Source organism: Pholcus phalangioides, unplaced genomic scaffold (genome assembly GCF_987345545.1).
Source record: "Pholcus phalangioides strain wild (caught in Gottingen) unplaced genomic scaffold, Ppha-v1.0 ptg000010l_1, whole genome shotgun sequence".
In the NCBI taxonomy this organism is placed as follows: domain Eukaryota; kingdom Metazoa; phylum Arthropoda; class Arachnida; order Araneae; family Pholcidae; genus Pholcus; species Pholcus phalangioides.
In genome coordinates, this window is record NW_028301603.1 from 11,089,240 (window position 1) to 11,114,346 (window position 25,107).

The 25,107-nt window shown below is 34.8% G+C and overlaps 1 protein-coding gene across 1 annotated transcript in view; it reads right to left on the reverse strand.

The window, feature by feature from the left end:
* The window catches only part of LOC149080912 (MAM and LDL-receptor class A domain-containing protein 1-like), a 168,446-nt gene extending 143,940 nt beyond the window's left edge, over positions 1 to 24,506 (reverse strand). The window contains exons 1-11 of the mRNA XM_089237599.1: positions 24,239 to 24,506; positions 22,530 to 22,661; positions 12,850 to 13,109; positions 11,367 to 11,463; positions 11,009 to 11,167; positions 9,605 to 9,805; positions 7,372 to 7,463; positions 6,752 to 6,842; positions 5,417 to 5,551; positions 5,039 to 5,187; positions 4,060 to 4,176 (exon numbers count right to left, since the gene is read on the reverse strand). Of these exons, the coding sequence (XP_089093725.1) occupies positions 4,060 to 4,176; positions 5,039 to 5,187; positions 5,417 to 5,551; positions 6,752 to 6,842; positions 7,372 to 7,463; positions 9,605 to 9,805; positions 11,009 to 11,167; positions 11,367 to 11,463; positions 12,850 to 13,109; positions 22,530 to 22,661; positions 24,239 to 24,299 (1,494 nt within the window). The 5' untranslated portion in view covers positions 24,300 to 24,506. The remainder of the gene's footprint in view (positions 1 to 4,059; positions 4,177 to 5,038; positions 5,188 to 5,416; positions 5,552 to 6,751; positions 6,843 to 7,371; positions 7,464 to 9,604; positions 9,806 to 11,008; positions 11,168 to 11,366; positions 11,464 to 12,849; positions 13,110 to 22,529; positions 22,662 to 24,238) is intronic.
* Positions 24,507 to 25,107: the final 601 nt, after the last annotated feature.

Sequence of the window (25,107 nt, forward strand, 5' to 3'; positions counted from 1 at the left end):
CTCATGTATAAGCTGACCCCCAAAAATCAGTGCATTTTAGAGGGGGAAAAAATTAGTGTATTTTTATGTCTTCAATCCGTTCATTACCTTTTTCATCTCTTCCGCACCCAGCGACACGAGCTGCTATCGCACTTGTAAATTACAATGAAGAGTCTTTTCCTAAGTACGATCTCATCTGTTACACTGATGGCAGTAAAATTGATGGCAAAGTGGGTCTCGCTTACGTTGCTTATAAGCAAGAGAATGAGCTCCTGTTTCGCCAATTCAGATTAGAAAATAACTGTTCTGTTTTTCAAGCCGAGCTCCTCTGCTTGAATCTTGCCACCAAGTGGATTTCATTTTGTGTTGGAAACGATAATAATAGCGCGCTGATATGTTCAGATTCTCTCTCTTCTTTGCAAAGTCTACAAGATATAAATTCTACAGAAAAACTTGTGGTGGAGACACAATGTCTTATAAATGATCTTAAAAAGAAAAAATATATAATCGATTTCACACATGTTCGAAGTCACTGTGGCATCACTGGGAATGAGAGGGCAGATGATCTCGCACGGTCTGCTACACTTCTTAATGTCATAGAAAATGTGAAAGTCCCAAAATCTCACTATAAATATGTGTATCGACACAAATCAATCCATCAGTGGAACACAGAGTATGTCAGTTCCAAAAATGCCAGGCCGGTAAAGAAATTCTTCCCTTCGATTCCGGCGAGAAGGAAGTGTTACCATTTCTCCACAAATTTCCATCTGACCCAATTTATTACTGGGCATGGGAATTTTCAAAGTTATCTCGCGAGAATGAAACTTGCCAGTAGTTCGCTGTGTATATGTGGAACCAATGAAGAAGATCCTATGCATCTTCTTCTGTCGTGCAAAAATCTAACGAAGGAGAGGGTTCATTTCAGAAAAGAACTTAAGAAACTGTCTATTTCTTGGCCGCCTGCATTGTCCGATTTGGTCAAATCAAAGGAAGTCCTTCGCATTCTAAAAATATATGTACAAAATATCTTTGCGAAAAAATAATTGGTTTCTATTTTATTTTTTGTATATACAATGTGTACATTCTCATTTTCCTTGCAAGTGCTGTTTTCGATTCTTGAATAATTAATCAAAATTTCCATTTAAGTACTAATTATTATTATTATTATTGTTATTATTATTATTATTTATTTATTTTTTTTTTTCTCACTATCTTTGTATGTATGTATTGGTGTGTGTATATATATGTGTATGTGTGGATATATATATATACTTATGTGTGGTCGTATATTTTTCTATTCATGTGTGTGTATTGAATTTTTTTTTTTTTTTTTTTTTTCATTGCATTGATACCATATGGCATTCACTGGTGCAATATTGCGCTTTGAAGTGCATTCGTATATTGTTATTGTACATACTGATCTGATTTTTCCTTTCTTTTGTATTACGCTGTATTGCAAATTTTGAGTTTCTTGAACCGTATATGTTTGTTGTTGTTACTTACGTTTGTAAGCCTCGTGGCATACTCTGTGGAACACGGGGAGTTGTTTCTGAAGGACCCAAATAAAAATAAAAAAAAAATCCGTTCATTGCATTACTGATACAATACAATTTAAAGAATTTGAAGTGATGAAATGAAAGAAATGATGATTTCAGTGGAAACAGAATTCCATGCCTCTTGAACCAACTGGCACACTAGGCCAATGTTAAGACATTGCTTTTGTTGTTTCTTTATCTTTGGAATTCATCCATTCGGTCCATAAATTCCTTAAATAAAATCTTTGAAAGGCTTTCATCGAGCTGTTTGATCAAAGGCTGTAAAATCAATATCAGTCCACCGGGTATCAAAGCCAATGACATTTTTTATTTTTTCCTTCTTGGTTTTAACATCATCGGTTCTGTGAGGTTTGAACATAGCTACAAAAACCGCTCTACTGATTAGTAGTACATCTATAGCTGCAAAAATTACTCTACTGATTAGTGATACATCTAAAGTAGTCCAATCATGGATCTTCAAGTTAACCATGTGGAGGCCATGTAGCTATATGATTTAATAAAGTGGGGGGGGGGGGGTCAATATTTTCTCCTCAAAAACTGACCCGTGTATAAGATGAAACTCCCCCCCTCCCCCACACTCTCAAATTGAGGAACAAATTTTTCCGACAAAAAACTTGGCTTATACATTTGTATATATGGTATATTAATATATAAATTCAATTTAAACTATAAATGAAAAATTCTATAATAAGACTTATTTCAATAACTGCAAATACAACAGTCATGAGACTGAAAATGCACACACTGGAAAAGTTATATGTATTTTGAATCATTGACGAGTTCTTTCATCAACAAAGAGAAAAACCAACAAAATTTCCTTTACTACTGATGAAAGAGCTTGTTAAACTTTTAAAATGCATGTGGCTTTTTTTTGTGTGGGTGTGTATTTTTGAGCTCATCAATGTTGTGTTTAGAGAAATCTTTTTACAAGCTTTTAAGCGAAATATGCTGAACTCTGTGACATACATCGCAGAACAATCTCGAAGAATTCTAAGAAAAGTGTAGAAAACATTATCATGAGAATTTTTACCACAGAATACTTCCAGTCAGTTGAGGGCTTGTTGCAGAACAATGCAAAACATTCTCTGCTTGGGGTTTACAAGATTAATTTCATTTAATAATTTTTATTTTCTTTCGGCATTTCAAGCTGATAAAGGCTAACTAAGCCCTAATCTTGCAGTTTATAGCCAATTCCAAAACAGTTTTTATACAAATATAAATTAGGAAGTCATTTGTTGTCTTGGTGTTCTAATTGGTCTACTTTGATCTGCATAAAAGATCGGCTGGTTGTGAGTTTGCAAAGATATTTTTCAGAAGTAGAATTTCGCCATGATGATAAAATGGATGGGGGTAGAGATTTGATGTAAAATGATGGCTCTAATTATTCAGTGAGGAGATTTATTTTTCTTGCTTGCAGTAGATGTGTGTGATTATCTTGGTGCAAATCTGCCTTTTACATTTTTCAGCTGTATCTAAAGATTCTGATTAGGCAGCCAGTTTTGTACTCATGAAACTCAGGAACATCCTTTGGTGCAGGTAGTCTAATAAATCTTGGCTATTGCACTTGAGATTCATAAAAAATATAACAAATCATTTCTTTGTACTTTTGCATACTTTTATCTATTTAAAATACTAAATCAGTAATAAAAAATATAGTCAATACTAAAAATCCACTAAGTAAATCAGCTTTAGATGTTTTAAGGAAAATAACAGGTGTGAACACTAAACAAAATGTATATTGTTACAAACTATCGACGATAGATGGCGCGATTCATTCGATGACTCTCAAAATGTCGAAATCAGTCGATACCGGTTTCGGTCTAAGCACAGCGACAGGCGATTGGCGAAGAACTGGCAGGCGCGTAGAGAAAAATCCAGTCCTGCCCCTTCATACTGTAGCGCCGCCGACTAGGAAACTGTGAAATAGAATTTTGTGGAATGTTCTTTTTCTCGAAGTTTCTATCGGGGTTATAAATACCGTGGCGCTCACAAGATGGCAGACTGAGAGAGGCTAGACAGGCCGAAAGAAACACGAATAGACAGACTCTATTGCTGAAGTCAGTTGCATTTAAACTTTGCGAGAAAGTTGTTAGCTCTCTGGTTAGCTTGTAAATACATGTAAATTGCTGTTCTGTAAATAAATCTGTGTTTGTCCGTCGAACCGTTTCTTGTTTTGCAACATCGAAGTCTTGTGGAAAATTATCCGGAACAATATTTTTCATTATCTGCTACTGAAGCTGACAAAAATAACTCTGCTTGGTGTTGTGCTGTAAATAGCCTAGTTGCAGGGTCTTGTAGCACATGGTGCGATGTAATTTTTTTTGTACTTATATATAAATCATAAGTTTTCCAGTTACTTAGTTATACAATTAGCCCTGCAATATTCGTATTTGTAATATACATGTATATACCCCAGTGTGCTTGAATTGCTTAGGGTAGCTATGTTTGTAGCTATTCAAAAATAAAGCATAATTTTTTTTTTCCAGCTTGAATAATTATAGTCAGAAACTCGTACTACATTCACCTGGGTACCAAGATCAGTGGATAAGGCTGGCGCCTTGGCTTCTTTCCATGCAGAACCTTGCGTGCCTTCAAGTGACCACAATGTAGCTTCAGTAACATTATCCAAGCTTCTCAAAACCTAGACAGAAAATATTATTTTACATTATTTACCCCATCTGCAACATTTGCCACATGGAGATCAGAAATTTTATTACTCCATGAATATTATTTATCAGCTAATGTGCACTTTGGGAAGAGAAGGATGTAATGGCAGGCGCATGTCCACAGCCCCGACTTCTAAAGGGTCCAGAAAAACCAAAACTTCACACTTTTTCTAATTTAAGGAGCCCAATGTTTTCTCTTGCGCCCAGTGCCTCAATGGACTATAAAATCTGCTTCAGACTTCAGGTATATATTTGATTATACTAATATATTTATAAAGTATACTTTAATACAGTGGGCATAACCTTGAGCTTGCCGGCTACAATTGGCTTATGAAGGAATATAGGCAGAGATGACATGAAAGGTGGGGACAATGACATAACAATGAAAGTTGGGAAGGGAGGCATGATGATGCCAATATTCATATATATGCATATACATTAGATCAGTTGGCTCTGTCAATGAGGCTGGGGGATGGAATCCCATCTTCATGTGAAGGAGTTTTATCTGGTTCAAGAAACTCATTTTTATGAAATTAGAAATGCACACAATATGATAGAAACCCTAATTTGTTGCCATTGATTATTAGTTATGTCATATATCTGACCTGTAGATTGAAAAAGTTATACATTCATGCTCTAATATGTTATGAGAGAGACAAATGTATCTCATTACACATATAAGACATTTTAAAAAATTTTATTGAAGACAAATCATTATACCAGTAATTCTTATTAGTATGTATCTCTCATTCATTTTTTCTTTCCAAAAGTTCAGTATATGAACAAAATAATTTCATGGCAAACAATTTGCATGTTTAAAAAAGAGTTGATACTAACCCTGAGAATACCAGCATCTCCATCATAACTGTATATATAGTACCAGAAAAAGACACACGATGGCTTGTCTGTAGGTAACATTGGCTCACTTTCAAGTCGTGCTCTCATGTTTGGATCTTTATTTGCTGTGCTCACAAACATGTAATAGCCTGCAAGGAAAAAAGTAAAAGGAATGTGTTGAGTGTTACATTGAAAGCATTATAACTTGGTGGGAGATGAAAAATAATTTTGATTATCTTACAGGTGGATGCCATAAAAAATTTTAGATTCCTAAAAAATTTACTTGTAAAAAAATCTCTATAAGAGGCTTAGCAACATAAAAACTTTGATTACATTTTTAAAAATGATTATATTAAGTTTATGTACAGCTCAACATACCATCACCATTTCCTTTTGTCTTGTCACTCTCAGGTCCTTTTTCTGTAGTTAACGCATTTCCTTTCTCTCTCAGCCAAGAAATATCACCTCCACGATTTTCCCACATACACAGTCCATCCTCAAAGTTGCAGAACCCTGTGTGAATAATATAATCATTCAATTTCTTGCAACTTAGGCAATAATAAAACGTGATGTTCGATTATTTGATATTGTATTAGCAATTTTAATGAGCCATTCCAATTAAATCATTTCAGTATTTGTGCACCCAATATTATAATTATTTAGATGATCCTTTAGAATACTCTGTACGAAAAAATAGTTATATTAATCATATAATTAGTCATATATTTCCCCATGGAGGAAAAAGATGGGAAGCTTGTGAATCAAAAACTTGATGTATAAATGAATTTCATCTTAAATTTCTGCAAAATACCTCATAACAAACTTTTCCATCAATTGCAATTCTTTAAATATCTAAATAATATAGTTATTTCTGCTAGTTTAATAAGCAATAAAGCGTTGATTTTTATTTCTAAGTAAAACAGTCAAGCAAAACAAGAAATACTGGAAATGGTTTTCGATAATGCTGTTTAGCACCATGAATTAAAGGTTAGAAATCCTTTTGTGGAATGGGAAAGTTTGATCAAACATTTCATAAAAGCAAACTCCATTGATTTCTCATCAAATTTAAGTGCTGCCAAGAAGCACCATATTTTTTGGAATATAAGTGCCTGCCTCCCTTCCCTTTTTCCATGGACATATCCATTGTACATTTCCATAACAAAATTTAATTTCCACTTAATTACTGTTTTCTCGCATCTAATAAACAAATGCTTGATAAAAAAATGTTTGCTGTATGCTAGTAATTACAAAGGTTTTAACAGCTGGCTGATGTGAAGATATTTTTAGGAAAAAGAGAAAATTCAACTGCCCTTGCAAGAAATCGAACCCACATCCTTTCACTGTCTCATGTCAGTAATTAATTCTGAATAATTGGAATACAATTTAATTAGTTAATATTAGAAGCCTCCAAAATCATTAATTTAAAATGCAAGTACTGTGATGAATATGACAAGATATATATTGCTATTAATGAAGTCTCATTGGATTGTTGAATATTTTAATCCCATATGATGTTTACATGAAATGATTAGTTAATTAAGTGCAATATTTTAAGAAGTTGACAGTAGAAAACTGTACTTTAAAAAAATTATGGCTACAAATATATTTTTTTTTGCTAGTCATGATTTTACATATAACTCCTCAGCCTCATTGGGTGTTGTGTTTGTTGTGACTTGAGTTTGCATATGAATATTTGCATTTTTAGTGTTTTACCAGCTTCAGGACAGTCTCCTTCAATAAGAATAACATCATCTATAGCAAGTGCTGCATTGGTATTGGACTCCAGCAAAAAAAGGAAATCAACCTAGATTTCAAAGAGAAGGGAAAATGTAATACATGCAGCCACACTAATTTAAATTAATTATTTATATTTTTTTTATTGTTACACATCCTTTTATTAATTAAATAAAATCCCAGCATTAAGAAAAAAATTTGTACTCTTATCCTGAATGTTTCAGTACATAAGATACTACTGTAATATTTTCCAGAATGATTTGGGGCTGACTGGAACATAAGCTCTTATCGATCCATCTACAAAGATGGTGAATTGGTGTGGCTAAAAGAAATCTTGTTTGTTAATTTTTTCTCTCTCAAAAGATAATATTCATTTACAGAACGACAGAGTCACAACTAGGGAAGAAAGGAAGGTCTGGTGCTCCAAGTGCAGGATCAGGAAGTGCTCTTAGTTTACGGTTTTTCTGTTCAAAATTATAGGAGGGGGAGGTGCCAAAATGGACACTGGCCCAGGGGTACAGACTAAATTTTTGCTTCTAGTTACGGCCCTGAAGAACAAATATCCGTGAATTAAGACAAATGCAATTAGCATTGTGTACCTGGAATTTGGATGTTGCTTCAATTTTGGCTTCGGCATATGCCCATTCCCTATGCCTGGAGTTGTCTTTATTTTTCTCCCAGGCTACCTTACCTATTGTTACAAAAGAAAAACTAATCAATTTTGTTTCAATCAATCAACATACTTTTATTCGTTAAAAGACACAAAATAATGCAAAGAATGGGGGGGGGGAATCATATTTATTTAAAAAAATCAAATGTAAATAAAAATATTCAAAGGTAATCAAACTTTAAAGTCAATGCCAATTGGAGTCTGTACTCAACATTTCACTCACTCTAGTGCAACTCATCTTCAGCAGCTAATATTTATTAGTTCTGCTGAATAGGCTCACAATGCTCTTCTGTGATTGGACAATTTTGTTTTTGATTGGATGCTAGTTGTAACATGTGTCTCTTGGCTCATTAGAGACATTCCAACTTCAAACCACAATAGCCTTAAAGCACAAAATACTCTGATACCTTAGTGAATGATGGTCACAAGAACCTAACAAGCTAAAGTATTCAAATTTCATGACAGATGTTGAATTTGTTTTCAGAGTACTTTATCAAATAATTCTCTGAAGATACAAAGTACTTAATTTTTCTGCATGTAACCCAAGGATTATGCATTAATAACACATAAATTCATTAATGCGCATTATATACATTGCATATTATCTGCAGCTTTTATTTCAGAAATGCTGGAATAAAAATAAATATATTTAGGAATGATTAGTAAAAAAATATTCAGTTTAATATAACAGATGACCAATAGATATATGAGTAAAACAAAGGACATTCCTTCTAAAACAAGCATTACTGATGAATGAAATTTGCAAATGAAGATTGTTTGAAAGAAATTACGGTATATTGTGTTAGAGTTTTGAACCAGTGTAAAAACCAAAAATTTCATGCTGGTCAAGTTAGTTGTGCAACATAATGACATAATTTTTTTTGCTGTTTTTAAAAGTTTACTAGCAATTTTTTTTTTACTTTTTTTCTTTAATTGAGTTCCATGATTATACTTTCTCTCCCAAGGCTGATTACGGAAGTCAAACTATTGTTTGTTGTTTTAAGTTTTTGGAAATGGAGTAAGTAAAAGAGGTCGCTGTTTCCACTATGACAGTTTAAATCACGAACTCTTTAACTGCGCAAAAAAAAATATCTCTATTTTATAGATGGTTTCTTAAGAATACATATTTATATACAGTGAAAATACTGCATAACCCTTTATAATGTGATACCTCTTTATAATGGCAATCATTCACACCAGGGGCAGATCAATTGGCGGGGGCGGGGTGATCACCCACATCCCCAAGCAAAAGGGACCATTCAAGTATTACATCAGCAGATTTTTAGCCATTTTTGACCCCCATCAGCAAAAGTCAGCAAAAAAAACTGACCCCCCCGCCAGCGAAATTTTGTCAGCAGCTTAGAATATTTCATATCTTCAAAAAAGGATGGTTGATGACATAAGTAACCTTCAAATCTCCCTCCTCCCCTTGTCATCAAAAGTCAGAAAATCCGAACTCCTTTGATGTTGATGTAATACTTTAATGACCCAAATGCAATAATTCATGAAATTTTTTAAATTTCTGTATGATAATATTGCAGCAACAAATTCAAGAAAACTTTCACTAAAAAATGGGTAAAAGTGTGACATTTTTTAAAAAAAGTCGGGATGGAGGGGGGGGGGGGAGAACAGAAAAACTCCACTGTCACGGAAAATACAGGGCAAAATGCTGGACATATGGTCACCCCATGCTGAGACTTTTTTTATTATTATATAGAGATTTGTAAAATCACCCCTCCCAACAGTGAGCTCTAGATCCGCTCCTGCCAGGGGCCTTCAAACTGTGCGTTGCAGCACCCTGGTGTGCCTCCAACCTTTGTCTGAGGAGCTGCAGTGACCCTAACAAAGCTTTTAGGAAGAGATTCTTTGTTAGACAGCTCTGTGGGGAGGCGGCGAAGCTCGTAGATAAGCATTGAATAGGAAAAGGGGGCACCACGGACGTTTGAGAATCTCTGTTCTAGACAACAATATTAATCTCTGATTCACTTTTCATAGTGATAATAAATTCTATTTATAACAATAAGTTCTTTATTAGGATATGTTTCTCTGGTCCTTTGAGTATTGCTATATAGGGGTTTCACAATATTTATAACACAGGGAGAAGTTCTGATTTTAAAATATATACATGTAAAAAACTTGACAAGAAAAAAAAAATTACATACCGTTTTGCTTGTAATTGACATACACTTGCAATGCTGCCTGCTTTACATTCTTTCCCCACCACCAAGAAGTTGCATCAGCATCCATGTAGTAATAGAAATGAAGGCAAGATGGAGATACTTTTGGTGGATTAAACGTTTGACTGCTGAGAATCGCTTTTTCTGCGGAAGATGTTGTCGAAGCCGAAGCATACCAATGATGACCTGGAAAAAAAGATTCACAATAATAAATAATTTTTCAAATAATGTTAGTACTTTTTTTTCTTTCCAGAGAGTCAGTACACCATAAGCCTTTTCCAACTTAAAAATGTATTTGAGAGTTATGAGTAAAAAATTTTAAATTTCAAAATGTCTTATGAGGCAGAGCAAAATCTTACATATTTGTTTTAGCAAATATGTTACTATTTTTATTAAAACATTAAAAAATTATATTTACGTAAATTTTTCCAAGCAAATATATTAATCTTCCCAAATAAAGTTTTCTTCCATTCCATGTGGGTCATTTATTTATTTTGGTTTGAACATTGACAAGGCAAGGCAGAATAAATCACTCATGGCCACTGGCCACCTTGATAGACTCTTCCTTATTGTCTAAGCCTTGTCATGGCGAGGGGGCTTGCATGTGCCAATGACGAAGTCAGCCGAATCGGCGGCAGCATTACGCTGCCAGCAAGGTTACCCTTGCCGGATGGGTGGCTTTGAGAGGCACCAGACAAACTAGACTTGACCAACACGTCCTTTCGAAACTGGGGGTTTTCCCAGGAGGAAATTTTCTTCTTTTTAAAATAAAACTGCATCTCTACAGTCTCAATAGTTAGAGACGTCAGAATCACTTGCTTGATAAGCAAGTGAATTTGCACACAATTTCTAATGTGTTGCATGCTAGAAATCAACAGGAACTCTTCCTCACATCTTGAAGCTTATAGATCCCCCTTTCAACTTGATAAATAGATATCTGGGGGCATTGCCCAATGTCCCCCATTGTCAATGATGGAGCTGGTATGAATATAATATATGAACTATCATCATCATCATCATGCGGGAGATCCTCCACCTTTCATTATCGTGGCCCAGTCTTTCATGTCTATCTCTCTGCCTATGATTGGTGTTCAAAATATTAACATTCACAATTTTTTTGAATGATCTATAATAATTCCACCAGGTTTTTTTAATATCTCAGTGCATATTTAAATCAGCAGAACCAGTGGCAATTTTTTCAAAACTTTTTGAAGACATCCCCTTGGGACCCTTTCCTTGTACGTTAACAAAATTATATTGCTTTCAGTCATGCCTGTGAACTTGTACCTGTGAAATTGAATTTTTTTCCCACGTCAAGTCTTTTTTTTGTACAATTAAAACTTACTGCAGTCCATTTTCCAATAATTCCAAATGAAAACTAAAGAATACCTGCATTTGTTCCAAGAGTGTGATCTGCATTCGGCACCATTGTAGGAAGTTTATTGATAGCAGTTTCTCCAGACCAAGTCCAAGAAAGCCGTTGTGTTTTTTGTGTGACCTTGAAGCCACAATTATTGTCATCGAATGTGCAAAGATCTGTGGCTTTTCCTATAATAAGGCAGAAATAATTTTTGTTTCTTAAAATCAAAATTATTGCAACTTTAAAGCACAATTATATAAAATAATTAAACTGAAAAACTTTTTCATAATTTTTTAAGAAGTAAAACAAATATTTTTTTCACCTGATCTATTAAATCTGGTTTTCATTTGAAATTTTTACAAAAAAAAAAAAAATTTTTGAACCTACTTGCAGCAGATGGGCACTTTCCTCTCATTAATTCTATATCATCCAAGGCCACATTACCTGAGAATCTATAAGTGTTATCAGTCACCAGAAAAACAACCTGTAAATAAATAAAGTATTAATCTACACACAAGTACAGTTATTACATGAAGTATCCAAAATTTTATGGAATATTTTTTTCACTTTTAACGCAAGAGATGAAAATTATAATTCCCATTACCTTAATGATTGAAAAATAAAAGAAATTCATAACTATTATTTAATGATTTCATTTTCATATTCCTATTTTATTGCCACATTGTATACGTAGGAAAAATAACACATTTAATGATTTGAAATTTTTAATTAGTTTAATTTCATAAATACATACAGGGTGTCTCACAAATAAAGGTACAAACTTTAAGGGAAGGTAGAGAGTCAAAAGATTGTGAATTGCATAGGAATCCATGACCAGAAACATCACAGTACATTGGTAAGTGGTGCTGTTTATGAGAGCATGGAAGGGGAAATATATGATTTCTCCTCATTCAAGCAGTAGTTGAGCAGCTGTTGTATATGGAACATCTGTTAAGTTTGAAATGGATCTGAATGTAAAAATCGTCTGCACTGCTGCTGGTATCGAAGAAAATCAAGGTGTTTTTGGCTGTGTTCACTAATCCATGGTGGTTCATTGGTGCAACACATGCACTGCATTTAATGGTGAAAACTTCAAACATTTCCTGTAACATTCTGAAATGGAATCATCTGCTACGCCATTTGTAATATTTATGAGCAATAAATGTTTCTGGTAATTGCTGTTTTGCGTCCTTTCATTTTTTGTACCACTGCTACCACTTTTCCATGATATCTTCGGTCATTGGTTCCTGTGTGATTCTGAATCCTTCTGATGTCCTCTACCTCCCCTCAAAGTTTGCACCTCTATTTATGAGTGAGATACCCTTTACAAGCAAGGTGAATTTGCAAATTAATGGCTATATACTAGTGCCTATATTAGCTGCATGCCAAAAGGCTTTTCTGGACACATTCTCGATATATTCAGATATATCTGTTTACATTTTCAAATTTTTGTACCTGTTTTATAAGCAGTACTTGGTAATTTTTGTTAAGCCTTTTTAGACAAATTACATGTCTTTTTAGACACACACACCAATAAATCCAGCAAAACACAAAAGAGTTAACCAATTCAGCTTTATTTAAATTCTAAATTGAAAATATTCATTTAAGACAAACATTAATCTAGAACAGTGGTTCTTAACATTCAGACGCCTGTAGCCCGGTTGATTTTTTTTTTTTTTTGTGAGTAGAAGACCTGGTCATACACATGATTAATGAGTAGCAGATAGATCAAAATAAAACAGGAATCACTCCCTGCCCAGTTTGACTAAGGTCAGGGCCTAGCAATTGAGAAACACTGATTAAGAGAACTACATTTTGGGAGCATTTGAAACACAGTAATAGAATAAAGAAAAATTAAATTAAATCTTACTTGATAGCCACTTCGGTATGAAGAATACTTCAAAGTAAAGGTTGATCGTTTCCAACGATCACCTTGGGAACCCACTCTAGTGAAAACTTTAGAATCTGAATAGTATCTCCTCCTAACACTTGCACTTAGAGTCCCAACTTGAGAACCAAACATGTAATACCAGAACGTGACACAGTAATCAGAATAAAGATAAGGCCCAACTAAAGCAGATTTCACATTCATCGCTCTTGGTACACTCACATATGCAAAATAACCGGTTGCTATAGAAAGAAAATAAGTGCAATACAAGAATGAATACAATAACAGTTACTTTATTCATCAAAACTAATGTGGAGAAATGTACGATATAAATCACTAATTTATGAAACGATATGTATAACGTGAAAAAAAATTAAAATCAAGGATATCAATATTTAAAATTGAGGGAGCTGTCATTTTGACCACAAAGCTATTTTGATAAGCAATTACACCTAAATGGTTAGAAAACATTTTATCTCAGGTTATTGGAATTTTATAACTCATCTTCTTGAGGTGTTTAAATTGTTCGAATATTAATGTTCAAGATTTCTTAATTAACCCTTCAACCGTCGAAGACGCATTGACGCATCATAAAAATTCTTTTGAAAATGGGCAAGGACGTGTTGACGCGACCAAAACATTCTCTCGAAAACGGGCGAGGACGTGTCAACGCATCCTGGTCAGACCAGTGCCTTTCCCTAGCTGCTTTGTCTGAGACTTGTCACTCGTGCTGTTTGACGAGCACCTCCCTCGCCATTCAGTAATGCTGATCTCATTGTAGGAAGCTCTTCACCGGCACATAATACAGAAAACAGACATGAATAAAGGGAATAAAGGACACTGTTCTCTATTATGTACTATAGTTATCTTGAATAGCGAAATCTCTGTGCTTGTGTGAGTGCATTATTTTGATATGTGGTTATACAGTATATTGTTCATTTGAGAAACTCGTTTTTTTGAAGAGCACTTTTTTATAATATTCCCCAAGAAGTTCGGAAACATCGTAATATAATTGATTGCACTTGTTAAATACAGTAATAGTTCTGACAAGTTCAAATTTTTAAACTTTTAAAATTAAAATTCTTTAGAAATTAATATCAAGATTTCTTTTTCTAAAATTAACATTTTTTGAATAATTGTAATAATATTTATTGTAATACGTCTTTGATATTTCTTGAATGATTCTTGAGAGTTCGAGAATCATTCAAGTATTCAAAAATAATTAATTCAGTCAGGGCTGCAGCCATAAATTCGGCCAGACCGACAACATCCATTTTGGCACACCTCTGGTCCGTCAAACCATACTTGTTTCATCTTTCCCCCAGGTCCGTAATTAGCATGGGGGGGTGTGTGTGCACTATGATGATCAATTAGCAAAAAAAAAAATTTTTTTTGCATTACATTGTGGGGAAAAAAATGCTTTTTAATTTTTTTTAACCTTAAAAATTGTCTCCCTTTTTCAACCCTCCCCTCCCACCCGTTTTACCGGGTGTGTTGAAAATTATGACTTTTACCAGAAAAATGGCTGATATCATAAAACCCTTGAGATTTAATTTCTAAATCGCTGCAAATTTTTCATCTTTATATACTGTAGCCTCCCAGAAATCGATGTAGTTTCATTACATATGGTGTTCTGATCGAATAAAACAACACTTACTTGAATTTTACTTAATATATTCTACTATCTCAACATTAATCCCGAGATTATGTTCGAATATCAGAAATAAGCAACTTTTCATAGAAAATCACGCAACTCGTGGTAGCGTAAGTTGGGATATTACTGTATCATTGTAGAAATTAGAATTGCATTATAATGTGTAATATTTTGATGAGGTAGTAAATATAGGGGGGGGGGAATGTTGCAGCTTGTTATAAAAATATAATAATAGTAATGTGTTCCCTCTCACTGAAGAAGTTCAGAGACGGTCCCGGTCGCCCCAGCCTAGTTACCCGCCTGCACAATAAGTTATCTGAGTGTAAACCGCACATTTTTGATTTGTTATTAATTTGATATTTATTCTTTGGAAGTGCAGTCTTTGTGTGACGTCATTTTATATACGATAGGATAATGGAGTTCAAGGAAATTCTTGAACAAAAAGGTTTTTAAAACAACCATATTTCTGTAATTTTTCACGATTTCCACAGCAGTTTCATATTTTGTGGTATAAATCCGTAGAAACTACGTAAATTCCATAGTTGGCAAGTATGCTTATAACTAGGGCTAGGGTTCATGACATAAAAACTGGTAGAAAATGCTAAAAAATATAAAAAAGTATAAAAAATTAATATGCCCCGCAAGACCGAAAATTTGCCTTTGAAGTAAGGAATGATACAAAAAATTTACTTTTTCTATTTACAGTAACATTAATTTTAGCAAAATGATATGAGAATGAGGAATATTGAGAGATGCAATTAATTAATATTATACAACACTGTTTATAAAACGACGTTTTGTGTGCAGTGCTGAAAGAAATTTGCGGATTCCTAGAATAATCCGGATAATTGGAATCCTTTTAAAGTGGGGAAGGTTTTGTACAGCCGTATTTGTACGTGACTAGTCGTGTATTGAGAGAGAAAAAAAGAAAATGTCAGATAGGTGTGTACCTCTGTAGTAGATAGACCGTTTCACAGAAACCATTGAACACATTGTAAAAAACACCCCCTACAAGTACATACTGAATTCTTCTATTCATTGACTTATCCGTAAGTCTATACAACATGTATTGAAAGTAAATGGAATTTTCTTATCAGTTGGTATGAGATCTGTGTGTTTGTTGTCAGCAGGGAAGAGTAAAAACATTCTTTCAATATTATTATTATAGACGCATTTTACAATGTTTTTTAATGTGCTACAAAAAACTGAGTTAAAAATAACTTTAATCAGGTTTGGTGTGCTAGTGTTAAACCTTTTTGAGACCATGTCCCGTGTAATTAAAACAAATAAAATAAATCAGGGTTCTAAATCTTTTGTGTTTCACGGATCCTTTGTGCCAATAACGTGAAGATGACGATATAATATCGTGAATGATATACAAAGGCCACCAGGACAGTTTAAGGCCATTGGCGGTCTTAGGGCAGTGCGACCTGTGCGATTGCACAGGGCACCAAATAATAAGAGGTGTCGAAACAAGTTGAAATATTTGATGTGCACCAGAGAGAGTAAAAATTAACTTTAAAATTAAAAGTATAATAAGTATATATATAAAAGTATTATAACTTAAAATTAAAAGTTTAATATATGCAGTTGATTTTTTAGAAAAACCATCTATAAGCAGTACACCTATATACATATTACTGTCAAAGCCTGAATCGCTACCGATTTGAGACGAGGCCGGCCACTTCGCGAATAGGCTGAGAGTTTTGGCCAAAGTCTGTCTGAATTTCAGAAATGATTCGGGCTTAGACCGGCTATTTCGCAAAGCGGCTGAAGATCCCTGGCCGATGCTTGATGTGCTGATGTCAGGAACAGGAAATCGTTGAGATCGATATTCATAACTGATCTTGAACATCCATGAAACATTTTGCCCAATTCATATAGTCGCTACGTAATTTTCGATTTGATTTTCAATTTAATTTTAAATACAGTACATAGTATACTACTGTCCCTATATATTGGTTTTTATTCCTATTTTACCCGTCAACAGAACTGCAAATTATTTCTGTCATTTAATTTTTGTTCGTCCGAAAAATTATTTTCTTATTCATTTTTGGTCGGGCCACATATTATATCTCCCATTTTTGTTTTCTTTTAGCAAACACAGTATAAAATCAAACTGAGAAAAACGAGACGATGCTCATATTCTCACTAAAAGAGAGACACATGTATTGTCCTCAATTACGAATGTACTTTTGATAAGAAAAGAAATATCTTCCCTCTTTTTCTTCAAAACTGTTCACGAATACGTACTCATTTCTATTCTCGCGTTCCCCCTTCCCCTAAATACTTTACTTTCATCCGTATTGAATGAACACTCCCAAAATAACCAACCCACCCTCTTCTTTGGGGGAGTTGAATGAGCTCTTGATTCTTGAGTTCTGATAACAGGTAACTTTTGACAATGGCAAAGATAATCCGACACTGTTTTTTTTTTCAAGACGATCGATGCACACCTTTTAGCGTGAATTCTTCGCGTATCTAAATTTTGTACCAAAAATGGGTAAATGATAATCCCAGCATTGTTCTGCACTAAAGATATTTTGCTCCACAGGTGGAAACGTATATTAGTTTTCTTTGTTAATTTCGGTAATATGCGTGGAAGCATCAGATTCGTTTCATTGATTCATTTTCCACCAAATCCTTTCTATTCATTGAATATTAATTCAGTTGGCTCCCATACACCAAGATGTGTTTTGTGTGTCTTTCTTCTAGAATGTTTTCACCGAGTCACAATGTTTTTTCGATGGCTAACAAATGTATGCCTGGACAAAGAATCCGTTGTCAGGGCAGATAAGCGAGATTACTACTTCTCGTGTGGGCACGACCTCCCCCACCCCAATCCCACACATACAAACAATGGATGCGTACTCATATAGCATTCTCCGAAAGTTCATCGCGACTCACAAAGGCATAGTGGTGAACTTGAGTGCTTATTTATGCACTTTCAGGTGGTTCTACAAAAATCAAAGTACTGTATCAACTAAATTAGTGATGGACATTTTTTTTTTGTCACTCGCAATTCCCTTGTCCCACTCATGGTTCATCGGTGGCTCCCCGGGATATTTTAGTAGGTAATGTGCATTCATAAAAGAATCACTTCGAAGCATTAACAGGGTGATATTTAGCGATACTTCCATCTTGTCGCGAGGCACACTTTCAGAAACACTGCCACAAAGGCCATTGCATATCATATATCATATTGATTTTTTTTTTTCTGTTTATAGATTTGAATTTTTCCATACAAATGAAAAATATACATATTTTACTTCATTATCGAAAGTAATGATTTGAATAGAAAAATAAGAATCATTTGCTACATATTATAATATTGATTTAAACTTCAGTAAAATGTATTGTAATTTCTTGTAAATATTCAATTCTCTAGAAAGATGACCAGAAAGAAAAAAAAAATGTTCGTATAAACACCGCAACGACACACACAGAAGCTTCGTATCAGCCTACTGAGATAGAAAAATTGAATAAAACTCAATTATGAAAAACCAACTTAACTTCTGAATGCATTGCCCCCCCCCCCTATCCTGAAGCAGGGCCCTAGGCACGATCGCCTTAAGAGCATCGTGGGCCCTCTACGTGTTTACTTTTGAAAACTTTAACCTGATTTTATCTGTGCTTCCCCCCCCCCGTCTGCACTCCAGGCCTCTGGGCCGTGACTGGTTGGGCTCGTGGTTTAAGACAGCATGCCCTTCGCTCGGGGCCCTTTTCAAAGTCAATTTATGGCATGGAAAAAAATGATGAGAATCATAAGGGGCCCCAAGGTTAGACACTAATCCACATTCTGGGGTGTAAACATTTCCATAGAAGTTCATTAGAATCATCGAAGCTATAGTACTAAAAAAAATTGTCGGATAGGCTGTGAGACCTAGAATTGGCCGCTGATTGGAGCTGAAAATTCACTGTAAAAGTTAAATGTGACACCACTCTATTACGGAAAATTGTTTATATATTTTTGTATACAAATTCGTATCAGATGTATCCATAGTGATACGTAATTAATTATTTTTAATCGAATGTATGTGATTATCAAAGTATAGCAGATTTTGATATTGCTGTAATTTTTATAATCACTATAAATGGGAATCAGTTTGTGTGAAGTCAAAGAAACAGATGGAAAGAAGAATTTTCACTGATGGAAAACTTATTCCCTGAATTTCATGGACCTTTTACACTAAGTAAGGCTATTATCGTCAACTTACAAAAGACCTATTCATACCTTTGGCCTTATTGTTGCGGTGGGAGGAATCCTATCAGTGAAAATCCGGCACCCTACTGTTGACAAATGGGGGAAGGCATCGTCTTACCTCAAGAGGCCCTGCCGTTTTTCAAAGGATTTTGGTAAAATCGTGTGCCCGATTCAGAAGATTTTCTTTGAATATGCGTAACTGTCGAAGGGTTAAATAGTGAAAGGAAATTCCACCTAGAACAACAGATTTTGCATAATATGATTACAAAACATCTCGACATGGACAGCCTTCTTACGTGAACATAAATATTGGGAGAACAAATGTTTCATCATTGCATTTGCTAGTTTCCAGTATTTATTTTGTACCATTCAAAATACACTTTCAAAGTTCATTGTCATGTAGTGATTCTATGGATATTGACAGTTTTATTGCATTGCTGTGAGAGTTTCAGGAGTTTTGCATTCTTTGGTGGACATAAAAAATGGGAACCAATATTCACTGAAATAATGTCACATGATGTGAAGAGCTTCTTCATTTCTTTCAATTTTATCAGAGACTGGCACTTTTGATTGTTGCTAACAAATGATACATTCACCCTCACTTCTTCCAAGTTGCTACTCCTCTTTGGATTGAAAACTGTATGTTTATTTTTCAACTGATGCAAACATCAAGTTATATATATAGAAACGTCCTCTCCACTTGTCACTACAAGATTCATCGAAAGACTGGTTATTTGTGGAGATGAAGATTACAAGGAAGAAAATTCATCACTGCCCCGGCCTTTGTCATTCACGAGCTATTAGTTGATTGTTGACGCCGTCCATGTACGGTGCCTTTCAACATATATATATATATACGCTCCAAGGTTGAAATATTCTATCTGCTTCCATAGCTTAGATGGTAGAGCACTCGTCCGGCAAGCGAGAGACCGGGGTTCAAGTCCCCGTGAGGGCAGCGATGAATTTTCTTCAATACCAAGTACAGATGAGTTGAAATCACAGAAAAGGCACATAATTACACCCAAAAATTATGAAACTTTATCTTTAGAATGTGTGCCATAGATGTTCTCAGCCAATTGATATGCCATTTTGTTTGTTGTATCATGCGTGAATTTTTAAATGTTTTACTGCCAAGTGAAAACAAAACAATGAATGGCAAAAGCTCAAAGAATCATAATCAATACTCCTTTTGTGGTAACAGAACAAACACAAGATCTGTGTTTTTCCCGCAACAAACCACTTTGTCCAAAATTCCAAAAAATGGTGCATGAAAATGGGTTATTACTACAAAAATGTGTTGAAGAAACTAAATACATTCAACGTTCATTTTTTACAAACGTGTCCGGACATGATAATTAGTTCGTAAAATCGAGAGTTCATAAATGGGAGAGACAATGAAAAAATTGCAAGAAATAAAAAATGAGTAAGTTTTCCACATTCTTTGATGATTTAAAAAAAAAAACCACACATATTTTTGTTTGCTTCATCCCAAAATTTTGGTATACATAAGACTGCATAGAATTAATGTAGAAAGAAATTTTGTGTGATTTCCGATTCTGTGAAGTAGTTTCGGGATAGTGGAATGCCTCTAAAATCACTTGCAGCAGGAACAATCTTTTGCTGATCTTTGATTAGAGAACTCAATGTATTTTTTGAAACCCCATACTTTTTGTGAATTTCTGTCTTTGTAAGAGTTCACACATATTAATTTCTTTCAAAAATTTTTTCATTAAAATTCAAGCACAATCTTTTCCATTTTATTGACACTCTGATTTAAGAAGAGAAAAACAGACAAATAGCAGTTGGCTGAAGTAGAGTTTGAGTGACTCAAAAATAGCCTTATCAACAAGCTAATTCAATGGTTCTCAGACTAAAAATGATTTTTAGAGCCATTTTTAGCCTATAATTTCTATGGCAAAGTCTGAAAATAGAGCAGGTTTAACATTAGCTCTATGTCAGGCAGCCCAGAACAGAGAAACAGTAAAAAAAAGAGCATGTTTGTAAATTGGAGGTGTGTAAAATCGAGCGGCGACTGCAGATGCAGTTCTAGGAAGTTTCAACAAAGAGAAATAATTCATATTTAGTATAGTGGTTAAAATGATTGCTTTCCATCATTCTAGGTATTTCACAATGCCTGGCCTTCTAGTGCTGATAATGATCAGAGAAAGTTTGACTAAATGATCACAAACTTCTACTGAACTTATTTATCTAGATGCATTTTCAGTTTATTTGAGTGACTAAAGTTCAACATCAGAAAAAGAGTACAGAGGTTCACCACCAAATGTGATTTTGAAAAAATTGATATTTTTTTAGTTTCAGATCAGAAATATATAAAATAGTGACATCTAGAAAACAAAAGCAGGTTTTTTTGCTTTATGTGTGACCCAGAGAAGTGACATATAAATATAAATCCCAACATTTTGATTGGATTGAATTGTTTGTGTGTTTTGTTTTTCAACTGTCCATAAAATGTACAAGTCCATAAATGTAAAATGTCCATAAATGTACATAAAATGTACTTATACTTTACATATGGGTATGGTTGGAAATTTCCATTCAGGGACAAAGAGCGTAATATAGAGCGGGATCAGAAATTATCTGAGCTAATGTGAACCAGACTTACCTCAGAGATAACATTTTTTTATAAAGAACACAATTGATAGCAATTATTATGCAAATAAGCCCCTCAATGCACCAAGAGGTTCCTGGTTAGTGTCCAGGTAAGCCGATGTGTTGAATTTCGCCAGTTTTGATAGTCCTAAAGTAGGCGATGGATGTCTGCAAGTGCACAAGTATATATATGGAATGCTCAAATTGGACAACATAATGCTAATCTTTGAAAGCGCTGTAATCAAAATACTGATGAAGAAAATAGTCCACATTCATCAAGCCCACCCTTGAGTGTTTCAGCCATAGGAGTGGCAAGTAAAAGACTGAAGATTTCTGCATATAACATTGCCTTACAATTTGACACTAATACGTCACCAAACTCCTATCAGATTAGGAGACAATGTTTTCCATATACAACTTCCATATACAATCCAGCAATTTTACATATGCACATGTGCAGTCAAAAGGAATATGGACATTAAATTCCAATTCTGTTAAATTGTGAGACATTAGAAGGCACCACTTTATTATGAAAGGATGACGTCACTCTTCGCTACCAGACGAAGGTTTTTAACAACTGGCTATTGTGAAGAGGAATTTTTGGAAAGAAAGAAAATTCAACTGCCTTTGCAGCAAATTGAACCCACATTCTTTCACTTTCCGGGTGAACGCCCTAGACTACTAGACTACAAAGGCAATGAATCTCTCAATCTTTCCTTGGAGCTCATGTGCACTGAAAGGGACTGTTACTCTCCACTACCATATGAAGGTTTTAACAACTGGCTGTTGCGAAGATGAGTATTTGGAAAGAGAGAAAATTCAACTGCCTTTGGGGGAATCAAACCACTGTATTACTATGAGCAATATGTGATGAGATTTTTACAGGTTTGCCAAATATCGAAAGGTGCGTATTCTTGATGAACTGCAAAGTAACCCACCCTTACTTTGCAGTTCATCAAGAATGCACAACTTTCGATATTAGGGGGGGACCCCCCCTCCCCTTGTTTTATGTAATAAAAGCTTAATGTAAATTGCTTACTGTGCTGCCACAACACAAGGTTAAGAAAACATGAAAAGAGTCATATTAACCAATACTATAGACAATTTTTAGTTGAATGGATGATAGATGACTAGTTCAACACAGAAAAAGACAATATCATTAATTTGTTTGTGATAAAAGAAATTTGAACTTACAGTTTCCATATGTGTGATCTGCGGAAGGTCCTACTTTATATTTTCCTTGACCCAAAACCCATGAATTATAATTTGATCCATCGTTCTTAAATGAGCAGAAACCTTTTTCAAAAGGGCACTTATAGTATTGTCCTGTAAAAAATGAATAATAAAAAAATCTGTTATCGACCCTTTGATCTAAAAAATAGAATAACTATATTTTACAAAGAAGTTCAAAGTCAAAGTTCTCTGTAAAATTTTATCTAGTCCTCTTATTATTATAATTAATTATAATTATTATAATTAAATAATTCAATCTCATTATTTAATTACTAATCACATAAATTGAGAGAAAAGAAGTAACAGAACAATTATTCTGGGAAGGGGATCATGATGCATTATGGTGAGAAAATGATTCGAAGAAAACATAAAAAACAATAGCAAATCATAAGGGTTTTTTTTAGGACAGTGGACTATCACTGTAATATTAGTTAAATTACACAAATAATGTATATATTCCCCATTTAACTTCAACTTATAGTCAGTCCTTCATAGCCACTGAGTTACAAGGACCAGTTTGTTTTCCGTGTTCATCTTTGACCCCAAGAATAAATTAAAGCAGAAAAATATTAATTTGTAATTCAATATATCTTAAACTGTATATTTATAACTGCGATCATGTGACCAGGTGCGTCGGAAGTGTTTCGAACCTGTGGGTGCTCGTCTTGAATCTCATGTAGGCAGTTTTAATTTCTGAATCAATTCTGTCGGTGCTCGGACCCGCTGCGTAAATTTCTGGGTGCTCGAACACCCACAGTGCTCCTGCATATGACTCATCTGCTCAAACTTCATGATAGGGTATTTGGAAAATCGTCAGAGAGAGGGGGAGAGAGAAAAGCTGATTTTTTTCATTCTTATTTCTTCACTAATGAATACGAGTCTAACGAAAACATGCTTTGGCCACTGTGGTGGTCGAGTGGTTATAGTGACGGACTCGCGATGCGAGGATCCGGGTTCGAACCCCACAGTGGTGGTCGGCTGAAGTTGGTTTTCTGTGGTTCCCAACTTCAAGGCGCAAATGCGAGCCGATCTCCCCGTTAAAAAGTCTCGCCACAGAGAGCAACAGTCCTACAACGATAAATCATTCAATCATAACACTTCACTCATAGTTTGAAAAACTGGTGGCAGATGGCAGCACTACACATAACAAGCATTACAGAGAAACAAAAAACTTCACGTCAGGTTTCACTACACGCACATTCCCGCATGTACCGATTCGTTGGGGGTTCCGCAGCGGCGGGGGGTGCATGTGGGGTGTAGCAGTAGTAGGTAGGGCCTCCAAAAAATGGCTCGGGGATCCATGATGTTCTTAAGTCAGCCACCTCGTTGGGCAATTTGCCTGTTGTGGCGTTGTATTTGCTAGTAAAACTCTTTTACGGAACACGCTTATCTCGAAGTTTCCCAGCTTTCTGATGAATAATGACGGTCGTAGAGAGCTTATATAGAACGGTAGGAATTTCATTGCAGACCCCGGTATTTGGAAAAATTCTGTAGGCTTTGCGAAAGTAGGACCAAATTTGGCATATACAAAAATCTTCCATCACAGAAAAGTTGTGTCTCCGTCCAACGGATTACGGGAAAATGAGGAATACGTTTGACGTAAAATTTTTCTGATAAAATACTAAAGTGTGAACTGAAATCAAATTATAAGTTGCAAAGCAGTATTTTACCTGAAACGCTAAATCCACAAGCTAGAAGAACAGCACACCACAACACCTCTCGGCCCTTCATTGTGGAAACCACTGAAGGTTTTTAGTTGCAACGTCGTTTACCATTCAACACTACACGATCTTAAATTTTTTTTTCCCAATCTCAGACTTAATAATTTGCCGATCAAAAATTTATTCGCACCGAGAAACAACAACATGCGACCCAGCTGCTGCAGAGGCGGAGACGCACTGCGGGCGTCAAAACTGAAGTCAAAACTTATTTTTCCGTCAAAAGAATAGCCGGTTGGAGATAATTATAATCACCTGAGTAACATTTTTGATAATCATTTTCAAGAACAATAGAAGAGGCCTTCGGCGGCATTAACACCCCTAAGGCAAAGATCACCGGCCGGCTAAAGAAAAAAAACTATCATTTTTTTTAATCTAAATTTTGTATAAAGTTATCTATAAAAATCATCCGAATAAAAGAATGGTTTTATCTTTTTTTTTCGGAAGTGATAATATTGATAATGTACGTACATGACCAAGCAATGAATACAAATATTGCAATATCCATTATCATTATTATTATCACTACTTTTCCCGGAATCGAGAACTTTTAATTTTCAAAAGAATATTTTAATACTAAGTTAGAACTCTTTCCATAGTTCCAAGAATTTGGTTCTCCACGCAGGGGCGGCAAGAGACAAAATTCTAACCCGTGAAAATCATCTTTTTGGCAATCTTCCACTGTATCAACCGCAATTGATTTTATTAATAAAAACACCGACCGGAAATACCCAGATTTAAATGTGTTTGTAAGACTAAAAACTTTCTAGAGAGGATCATCTGGTGGTGCGTTCATAAATACGCAAATTATTTCATTCTGA